Genomic DNA, 11,518 nt, shown 5'->3' with positions numbered 1-11,518 from the left:
TCATTTCCCTATTTTCGAATTAACACCGAATACTCGAATAGATTTTACTATACTGATGGCCTTACCACATTTTATATAGTTTTATTTTATGTCTTAGGCCAAGAAAATAAAGTAAGATTAAGAATAAAATAATTTTAATTTTTAATAATAAATCATTTTGATTGTAATAAACTAAAAAAAATATCAAGATGGAGGGAGGGAGTAACAAAATTTATACTTTACCGTCGATCAAATTTTATTCTGTATGTTTCATTAATAGAATACATAGATATTACCATCCTACTTCATTCCATTCTTTTCTTTTGTTCAGTATTTTATTCTTGTTAGAGAAAAATAATCAATTTCCCCAGTGACGGCGAGCTAATCATGCTTGTTTTAATCCCTCTGTATTTTAGGAAATAAGAAAACTGTATGACGGCGAGATAGTAATGATGCAAACACAGCAGCGGTTGCAGTAAGAGTAGTTAAACTAGTTTTTCATACTCCCTCCGTCCCAAGGAAGATGACCCTTTCCTTGAGCGGTACGAGAATTTATGCAGTTTTATTTTGTGTGTCGAGTGGAAAGAGTAAAGTGAGAGAGAAAGATGATTTCATTTTTAGTAATGAGTCATCTTGGTTGAAACAAACCTAAAAGGAAAATGAGTCATTTTTAGTGGGACGGAGAGAGTATTTTTTTAACACTTTCACGGCGAAGGGTTAGGCCGACCATCAACTTGTTCATTCCACATCAACACGAGAATTTATGCAACTTTATTTTGTGTGGAGTGGAGAGAGTAAAGCGAGAGAGAAATGTGATTTCATTTTTAGTGATGAGTCATCTTGGTTGAGACAAACCTAAAAGGAAAATGAGTCATTTTTAGTGGGACGGAGAGAGTATTTTTTTAACACTTTCACGGCGAAGGGTTAGGCGGACCATCAACTTGTTCATTCCACCTCAAAACAGTTGACAATTGGGTGCTCAAAAGTGGCAGGAAAATATTTTGTTTCCAAAATAAATTTTGGTGGATATTCAGTTCCATCACCTTAATCTATCATTACACTAAATATGGATTATATTTATTTGAAGTATCACAAGTCATAATCTTTAGAGAAATTCAAATAATTCATGGCACTAATGGAGAACATTCATGACAATAATCTCAGTGATGTGTTCTTGGATTAGTTGGCAGTAGTGGATATCCAATCTCAATTGACTGCGCCTAGTATTCTCGTATAAAATGGCGTACCCGAGATGAGAAATTGAACCCTTCTAGAAATGGTTCAATTCATGATGAGTTTTGCACTTGAATCCGCAACTTATAACTTGGAAGATTTGCCATGTACCAAAGGCGTCATATGAGTTGTTGACTGGTCACAAAATTAGTCTAAGCATCTTAAAGTATGTTGTCCATCACGTGTGATGGAGAAGGGGTTTTTTCGGGTTTAGGCTTTAAGGAACCCAAAACCCTAGGTTCCATACAAATTGACACCTAAGGCCATCTGCAACGCTGTCTTTTATCCGTCTCTTAACCGTCTCATCCCTAAACTATTCATGGGCTCCACTGTACTTTTCACTCCATCTCTTAATTAAGAGACAGAATCTGCAACCCTCCATCTCTTATACGTCTCTTAACCATCTCTTAACTTACTATTCATTCAGTTTCATTTTTTATTTTTATTTCCAACAAATTCAATTAATAAAAACACATTTCATTAAATAAAATAAAATTACAACTTAAAATTCTTAAAAAATGAAAAATAAATAATTTAATTTCTTCTGCCAAATTTTGCCCAAATGTGCTCCATTAGATCATCTTGGAGTTGGGCGTGGGCGGTAGAATCACGTGTCCTTGCCCGAATAGACAACCGATCTTGCAAAGACGGATGCACTCCACTGCGAGGCGGACTACTTGCGGTAGAGCTTCCGGGGGTTTCAGGGTCGAACCAATTTCTCGCCTTAGGTCCTTCGTCGACGACAATCATGTTGTGCAAGATTATGCACGTATACATGATGTCGACCGTACTCTCCATGAACCACGTACGAGCCGAGGCTTTGATAATGTTGAAGCGCGCTTGGAGAACCCCGAACGCCCTCTCCACATCCTTGCGAGCAGCCTCATGCTTCTGCGCAAAAAGAGCCTGTTTTTCGTTCACCGGCCTGTTGAACGTCTTCACGAAGGTTGGCCACTTCGGGTAGATGCCGTCGGCATGATAGTACCCCATTTTATACCGCCGGTTGTTAACGATGAAGTTGATGGTCGGGGCTTTACCATCCAAAACTTCGGCGAAGAGGTCGGATTGGTTGAGCACGTTGACGTCGTTGTTCGATCCGGGGACCCCGAAGTACGCATGCCAAATCCATAGCCGATAGTCGGCAACGGCCTCAAGTATAACGGTGGGGTGGGTGCCTTTGTGGTGGCTCGTGTATGACCCCCTCCACGCCACAGGGCAATTCTTCCATTGCCAATGCATGCAATTGACGCTGCCAAGCATCCCGGGGAATCCGTGCACTTCTTCGTGAAGGTGGAGCAGAAACTGACAATCTGTCGTGCTTGGCTTCCGGAGAAATTCGTCGGTGAAGGCTGTCCGGACGCCTTTGCAGAAGTTCATCAAGCACATTCTCCCAGTGCTTTCTCCAATGTGGAGGTATTCGTCGAACAAATCCGCCGTTTGTCCAGTCGCAAGCTGGCGGATTGCTGCAGTACATTTCTGCAGCGTCGTGTGGCTGGGACGGCCAACGGTGTCGAACCCTTCTTGGAAGAACTCTTCCCGGGCTGCCAATGTATTTGCGATGTAGAGAAATAGCGGTCGCCGCATGCGGAAACGACGACGGAAGTAGGTATCTCTCTATACCGGGTTATCACAGAAGTAGTCGCGTACTAACCTTGAGGCGGCTTCCTCCCGTTTACGATGGATGTAAGTCCGGGATCGTCTTTGGGGCGGCGCGACTACCTCCGCCTCCCTACGTCGATATTCTTCAAGTGATTATTCCATTATTCGACGCATTTGCTCAAATGGATCCATGAATGTATTAACTTTAGTAGAAGAATAAAAGAGATGATCTGAGATGAAAATTGGAGAGGAAATGGAGGTAATTTGAGAAGAATAGATGTGTGTTTGTGTGTAATGAGGATGAAATAAGAGTATTTACAGAGTAAAAAAAAAATTAAAAAATAAGGAAAATGACCGTTTTTTATTTTTTATTTTTTATTATTAAATTCGATTTTTTTTAAAAAAATGATTTATTGCGTCATCGTGACGAAACCCACTCGCGGGTCGGCGAGTGGGCGTCACGCATGGCGCCGGAGCGCGTGGCGAGACAGCTCGTGTGCCGTCTTGGAGGGACGGGCGTCTCGGCGGGCTGGGGACGAGACGGGACGCTGCAACGCGTCCCACGCCCGTCTCGTCTCGGAGGGACGAGATAAGGGACACCCGCGAGACGCGTTGCGGGTGCCCTAAGAGACTTGATATTTGTATGTTTGTAGGATATCCCAAAGAGATAAAAGGTTATAAGTTCTATAATGGATAGGTCATTTTTGTCACTCGAATTTAATCACTTTTTCATGCTATAAAGATCCAAATTAAGCCATATTTTGTCGTCATCTAATTATATCAATGGTATTCTTGAGCCTTTTGACGATGCCATTCAAATCTGATAGTTACATCATTACATGTTATCGAAATTAAATAATTTGTGATATTATGAGAAATAGTTTATAGATAATTTAATTTATTTTAATTTAATTGTGACAATCAAGACTAGATCCATGAGTAATTGTTTCTATATCCAACCAACGTCGCACAACACCATATTTAATTCAAGATTAAAGTCCCAAAATGATCCTTAATATATTGCGTTTTTTTAATTTTGGTCCAAAACATTATCTTTTGAATTATTCGGTCCCTCACATTTGAAATCGGATCACATTTGGTCCATTTTGGACGGTTCCGTCAAATTTTTTACGGATTTAATTACCGGGTCACTAATCCGTCACTAATTGGGAGAAACTGATCCGTCACAAATCCGTCACAAAATCAGTCACAAATCCGTCAGTAATCTGAGTAGGGGAGATTTATTGCAATAGGTAGGGCGGCGGCGGCGGCGAATCAGAGGTGGAGGCGAGAAGGCGAATCAGAAGCAGAAATCCCTTCCCCAATCATCACGGAGAACAAGTCCAACGCTTCTTCTGCCTTCCCGTTCCTTGAATACGCGGTGAGCATCGCGTTCCAAGAGCCGCCGTCTCGGCTCGGCATTTCATCGAACAGCTCCTCTGCATCGTTCACGCAGTGGCATCTGCCGTAGCTCTCGATGGCCCGGTTGAGCAGGAGGACAGGCTGGTCGGGGTTGAAGGTGACGAGATGAGATTCGAGCTTGCGGGTCTCGATGATAGCCTTGCTCGAAGTGCAGATTCGGAAGAGATGAGCGTAGATTGAGAAAGGCAGAGGCGTCGCGGAAGAGAAGCGAAGGTTAGTTCCTTGACGGCGAGCGGGGGGGGGTGCGCAGCGGTGGAGGAGCGAAGGTGGCGGCTTAGAACAGATGCTGCTTTCGAGTATTTTATTACATGAGTTTAGTGACGGATTAGTGACAGATCAGTTTCTCCCAATTAGTGACGGATTAGTGACCACGTAATTAAATCCGTCAAAAATTTGACGGAACTGTCCAAAATGGACCAAATGTGATCCGATATCAAATGTGAGGGACCGAATAATTCAAAAGATAATGTTTTGGACCAAAATAAAAAAACGCAATATGTTAAGGACCATTTTGAGACTTTAGTCTTAATTCAATTGACCCCATTACTTTATAGTACAATAGTACAATAATTAATTATCCAAAAAATTGTCACAATTTATAAATAAACACATGTCCGTGAACTTTTCAAGCCGTATTAAAGGTTAGTTTATCTCTCCACACAAAATTAGTTTTGATAGTGTGCTAATATAGATGTTAATGTAAAATAACATTTGTAAAATTAGCAAGTAAAAAGAAAATTATTGAAGTACTGTGAGCAATTTCATGGGAGACATGGGAGTATTAGAAATGCTCCACTTAAAAGTGAGACATGTGAGTATTTCTTTTTGGAAATCCCACCTAAGGTGAGCAATTTCATTTTTTTGACAAAGTACTCATTTCATTCTCTCATAGTTGAGACAAAACTTTTGGCACCGAGTTTAAAAAAGAGATGTTGAATGTGTTAAATAAATAAATAAAAAAGTAAGAGAGGGAAAATGTAGAGAGAATAAAGTAAAAATGAATAAAGTAGAGAAAATAAAGTAAGAGAGAGTAAAGTAAAAAAGAGAAAAATGTTAGACTATATATGGAAATGACTCAACTATGAGAGAACTTCTCGAAATGAAAAAATGACTCGACTATAAAAAAAATGGAGGGAATATAACATAATTATTCTCTCTTATTTATTCTTTTTCATACTTTGTTCTCTATTCGCTCCTCTATTTTCTTTTTTCTTATACTTTATTTTCTCTTAAAACTTTCATTTTTTTAAATCTCATATTCAAATAAATGTCTTTGCTTACATTAGTATCGATGGAGTGTAATTTTAATAGGGTAACGTGGAATAATTGTTAAGTTACAAATGTAAGTCATATTTATGATATGCATCAGACATGGTCAAGTCACTGATTGCAAAATGTTATACTCCCTTCGTCCCTCAAAGTTTGTCTTAATTTGATTCAGCATAGATTTTAAAAAATTATTTGACTTTGTATTAAATGAAGGTGTGTAGTGGAATAAGGGTCACACGTTAATGAGATTGATGGTGTATTTAATATCTATTTTTGGTCAGATTCTAAGTGGGATAAACTTTGTGGGATGAACGAAAATGGTAAAATAGAACAAACTTTAGGGTACGGATGGAGTAGTAAATAGTAAATATACCAGATTTTCACCACACCCTCAAATAAATACTCCATTTGTGCTCCAAAGTTTATCCTATTTTACCATTTTCGTCTGTCCCACAAAGTTTGTCCCCCTTGAAATCTTACCAAAAACAGACATTAAATACACCCGCAATCAGGGACGGAGATAGCGTTGGCCAAGCCGCCGCTCAAACGGAGGCTTAGCCGGCGTCAGATCATGTTGTGTTTTGAGATTAGAGAAAGACCACAACTGCATCGGCGTAGAAAGAAAGAAAAATATGCAGATGGGAGTAGCTTTTACTAGAGGGAGGAAGAAGAAGATGCTGCACACGTTTGTAGGCTTTGATCAATTGGGCCTTTTAAATGGGTTTAACTTTTGATTAATTTGGTGAAATGACTCAGTATTAAACGATTTCAAAAATTAATGAACCAAATTAGTTTTGAGATTAATTACTTTATTTTGTTAAAACAATTAAATGACTTTATATAATTAATGCCTTATTATATTTAGTTGGATTCACCTAAATTATTCTATTAGTATAGAGTACATAACATCAAATTAAAAACAGTTATTCGAATAATTTATTGTTTGAAATACAAAACATCAAATTAAAAATTAAATAACAAAATTACAACAACTAAATTAGTTTGTATTCTAATACCTCTTTTTATAAATGTATTTCGATTTAATATCTCATTGGACTAATTTTTTGATTCGTCAACATTTATGATTGCTTGTTTTCATATTTCAAACAAAATACGGTATTAATTTTTTCTAAAGTTGATTGCATATTATTAATTTTTGGTTTGGTAAGATTTGTTACAAATATATCCGAATAATAAATCAAATTAAATAAAATAATATATATATATATATATATATATATTAAATTTTAATAATAATATTATTATTTTATTAAATTTCAGGACCGGCTAATTTTTGTTTCTGGTTCCGTCCCTGCCCGCAATCTTCTCAATGTGGGACCGTTATTCCACTACACATCTTCATGTGATACAATGTCAAACAATTTCTTAAAATATGCGGCGAATTAAATTGGGACAAACTTTGGGGATGAAGGGAGTAGTAAATAAATAAAAGTAGTACTAGTAGTACTATTATGTAGCCTTATAGATGAATTGGATTTATTTTATGTCTTGGACGTTCATACAAATCAACGTTTTCTTTTCACTGTAACTATTTGAGTATTACATACAGTTCAAATTAAAAATATTTGTAGTAGAAGAAGTTAAAGGCATGACATTAGAATACTAGCTAGTACTATAATGTTTACAGTTTACAGATGTCTTTTAGTTTCAACTTTCAGCTTTACTTGCCAAATTTGTGTTTTGGGATATTTTATTTTATTCATTTTTAACCAAAATCTTGGTTAAATCCCTCGACCCCGTCTCAAAATTCTCTGATATAAACCAACCAACCTACTTACTGGATGCTCGGAGCAAGGAGCAATCTGCGCAATCGTTGTCTCTGCCATGGCATTGCCCCATGCCTGCGTCAGCTGTTACTACGTCTGCTATGCCGAGGATCCCAAGAACCGCCTCTTCGACCGGACCAGATCGACTTGATAAAATCCGGTCCTCGTCCCCACGCCGAGAGTTCCTAGGAGATTTCAAAGTTAGCCTTTTGGATTTAGATATTGATGTACATATAATAGTATAACATTGGATTTAATTATTAAGTTGATTTATTAATAAGAGGAAAGTTTTATTTTCTTTTTAGTACTCCTATTATTTTTAAGTTGTTGTTCGATAGTTAGTCTTATTCACACAATTAATATAGATACACTTTATTGAATATAATAAATACTACCCTATCTAATCCTTTAAAATCTTACACATCCCATTGTTTATAGATTTTGTTACAACAAAGATCATGTCATATATAGGATATGTTTCAGCTACTTTTTCAAAAAAATTGATGATCATTACTTGTATATATAACTTGTATTTCTAGTAAACACCAAAAAGACGAAAACTTGTGTGTGCTATTAAAGCCTAATAGCTTAATGCCATTGTTAGCAACACTAACTAGTGTTGCTCTTGCTCCCAGAATGGTTCTTGGAACTGTCTTTATCAGCAGGCTTCTGGGGATTGCGTTGCGTTGGAGATCCGCAATCACTGATTTTAGGCTCTGCAGAACTAGCTGATGGGGGAGATATTTCATTTGATGCATGGTGCTCTGGTTCAGAGCTACCGGTGATAGCAAGCTGTGCAGAACGATTGGTATGTGGAAGAAGTCCTCTATCGTGCTCCGTTGCAGGGCAGTGAATTGAAATTGGCATCGGATAATAAGCTCTTGGATAAAAGTTTTGAAGCTCTTTAACCTGAAATTTTGTGCAAAGTGAAACAAAAAAAAAATGGTTTGTCTAAAGATACTCATAATTCATGAGCAACAGTTAGTTATTACTAATAACAAAGTGTAGGAGATGAATTTACCTGTCTCTGCAGCATCTGGTTTTTCTGCACCACTAGCTGTTCCTGCTTTCTTGATTTTTCTAATTCATTCTTCAACAGTTGCATCTGCAAAATAGAACATTCTTTTTGTTTGATTGATTGATTGATTGATAAATGAACTTAAATTTAAAGGCCGTGGACTCGGATTGGTATTGGCCATTAACCACACTACCACTAGGCCAACACTCGCACACAATATAATAATTGTATCAGCATAAATGTCAAACCTTCGTATCCTTAATGAACAACATCCCTTCTTTTAATTTCTTTACAAGCCCATTTAATTCATGTGAGCTCATCCCTGTTAAGTCTTTACCAAACAATTTCCTGGACATCACAACACGAAAAGTAAACTGGATATTCTCTCAAAATTCATACCAATATTTGAGATTAGTAAAGTAAAGTGTATAACTGCCTTGATTTGAGTTCGTCTGCCTTCTGCTGTCCGGAGACACCAGCCTCCTTCGGCACCTCTTCCTCGGGGTTCTGTTTGTTGTTTAAGAATGATAACAGAGCTTATTATCCTCTTGTGTTTCTATTTCAGCAGAGTAAAGCAAATGATAGAAGTTAGTTTCTACCAAATATATATACATACCTCTTGATTCAACTGCAATGCATTACGATTTTTAAGCTGATTGCACATTTTGTATCTTGTTAGAATTTCCTGCATGCTGCGATAATTAAACATATATAGTTATTAAACAAGCAAAGGTCCATACCAAGATGCATAAAACAATCTATTTTTCGTGTGCACATGCTTAAGGCTAACTACTCATGTAAGAGAGTTTAACAATCTCTCTCTCTCTGTTTTTTGCGTTTTTTCATTAAATTTTTTGCTTTTAACCAAACCAGCAAACTCAATATTTAGGTAAAACTTATAATTTCTTGTGTCTTTTAAAGAGACCATTTAATTGGCGTTTTTAGGATTTTCTCTTATTCACAAGATTTTTCCAAATCCACACAAAAAATTGAATTTAGACTTTATACTACTACTAGAGATGCCTAACATCAATCAAACCAGTTTAACCGTGGTAAATTGGGGATATTTTCAATTACTACTAAAATTGAGCATAAAATTATCAGATAATAAGTATAATCATTATCATGAGAAGCAATGAAAACATAAAGAACCTGATCAAACCCTTGAAAACTACTACAAGAGTAAAATTACGCGGGAAAATAGGAATTGATAAGCGAGAAATCAAAATTGAAGAAAGGAATTGTACCTAGAATTAGTAGCAAATTCATGGACTTTGCCATGAGAGGAAATAATGATAATGGCGATTTGAGCATCGCAAAGAACTGCAAGTTCTTTTGCCTTCTTGAACAAACTCACGCGCCTCTTGTTGAAGCCAGCTTCTCGATTCTCAGACTTCGCCATTCTCACAAATAAGAGTAGAGAGAGAGAGAGAGAGAGAGAGAGAGAGAAGAGAAGGATTTCGAATTTATGATTACACAATTAAGCAACTACCCGAATTTATAGTGTTAGGGTAAGGCAGTATCTGCATGAAACCAACCCTTTTCTCTTTCCTAATCTTTTTTTTCCCTTTTATGTTGGTATGTAGTAATTATTCGTACAAGTTTTTAGGAGGTCGATTATATTAAATTAACTAGACTTTGCATTTATTTATTAATTCTTAAAATATCATCTATACATATCTATTACTTTTAGGTCACGTAAGCTGTAATTATAATTTGTTGATCAAACCGAGTACGGAAATTATGAACAAGATAATTAATAGAGTGAACTACCCTAAATAGTCCATGATCTTGTTAAAAAATGCATCAATGGTCCTTAAAAATTTTTATGCACTTTTGGTACAATAAGACTAATGTAACCATAGACACCAAAAGTGTAAATTTTTAATGTTTGAGGGCATTTTAGACTTTAAATACTAGTATACTATTTTTGTATTTTTAGTTACTCCTTAAGTACTACTCCTAGGTGGCGTTCGGTTGCCATGACTAATATCATGAGACTATCCATCTAGGATTAAGTTGTGAGATTAGTTGGAGAGCATGAGACTATCCATCTAGGATTAAGTTGAAGGGTTCAATCTTATGAACCAAACATGATACATATTTAATCATGAGATTTAATCTTGCCAACCGAACACCCCCTAGTATACTATTTTTATATTTTTATTTACTTAAAATAGTTTATTGTCGTTATGAGTTTAAAAATAAATACAATTTTAAAATAGTTTAATTATACTTTATTTATTTTTAAAATTAAATATTATTCATTATAAAACTCAGTCTATATGAAGAAAAAAATAAATCTAATAGTAACCTTTTTTTTTAATAAAAATATTAAAGTGAATTATAGAGAAACTCGTTGCATGTGATTTATTTTCACTCAAAAAAATTTAATTAATTTCAGAAGAAAAAATATTATATTGCACTATAGTTAATTTTTTACTTAAAAAATGTTACGTAAATATTTAAATGTTACTATATTAAGTGAAAAATAAATATTTTAATTACATTAATCAAAATTACGTATAGTGAGAAAATATTTTTAAAGTATAATAATTAAAATTTAAGTGAATTATATCTACCGTAAACTAAAACGAACTCTTGCAAACATTTTTAATAAAAATATTAAAGTAAAGTAAAGTAACCTTTTTATTATAAATCTCAATCTATGTGTTATTTAAGTAATTATTGAAAAATTTAAGTGAATTATAATTCAAAATAAAAAATTTATGTTGTAAAAATATAAAATCAACTAGTACCAAGAAGGTATATTTTTTTAGCCGAAAATGTGTTTTGATATAAGTCCAAAAAAATTCCAAGAATGAAGAGGTACCAAAAATGTGATTTCCAAAGACAAAAAATGTCCTCCATGACATTTAGGGGATTTTTCAAATGTAAAGGGGTATAAAAGACCTACAGGTACTAAAAATGTGATTTTTAAGGACCAAAAAGGCTATAAAATTTTTTTGGGGACCATTGATGCATTTTTCGACAAGATCAGTGACTATTAGGGTAGTTCAGTCTAATTAATATTGGTTTACCTATATACGGATTATATAAATCCAAACGTTTATAGTAGTAGTATAGTATATATTTATGCTCGGTTAATGCACATTGGTTAATTTATTTTATATATCTAGTTTGATTGTAGTAATACATTAAAATTATTACTGAAATTTTTAATTTTAAAAGTTTTTTAAATATCAAGCAG

At 35.3% G+C, this 11,518-nt stretch overlaps 1 protein-coding gene across 2 annotated transcripts; it reads right to left on the bottom strand.

Moving 5' to 3' along the window:
• Positions 1 to 7,103: 7,103 nt before the first annotated feature.
• On the bottom strand, positions 7,104 to 9,778 carry LOC121806848 (MADS-box transcription factor 33-like). Of its 2 annotated transcripts, none has more exons than XM_042207008.1 (6): positions 9,555 to 9,778; positions 8,924 to 8,999; positions 8,741 to 8,814; positions 8,556 to 8,655; positions 8,311 to 8,394; positions 7,104 to 8,198 (listed from the first exon to the last, which is right to left on the bottom strand). In XM_042207008.1, exons 1-6 carry the CDS (start codon positions 9,707 to 9,709, stop codon positions 7,899 to 7,901), a joined length of 789 nt encoding a protein of 262 aa, XP_042062942.1. In that variant the 5' UTR covers positions 9,710 to 9,778; the 3' UTR covers positions 7,104 to 7,898. The 2 variants fall into 2 exon arrangements, with proteins under 2 accessions (XP_042062942.1, XP_042062943.1); XM_042207009.1 differs by having other exon boundaries at positions 8,744 to 8,814.
• Between the last annotated feature and the right edge of the window lie 1,740 nt (positions 9,779 to 11,518).

The sequence above is a fragment of the Salvia splendens genome, chromosome 6, assembly GCF_004379255.2.
Source record: "Salvia splendens isolate huo1 chromosome 6, SspV2, whole genome shotgun sequence".
Taxonomy (NCBI): domain Eukaryota; kingdom Viridiplantae; phylum Streptophyta; class Magnoliopsida; order Lamiales; family Lamiaceae; genus Salvia; species Salvia splendens.
Note: the sequence above shows the minus strand (reverse complement) of the source record. Positions and strands in the feature narration are given on the sequence as shown.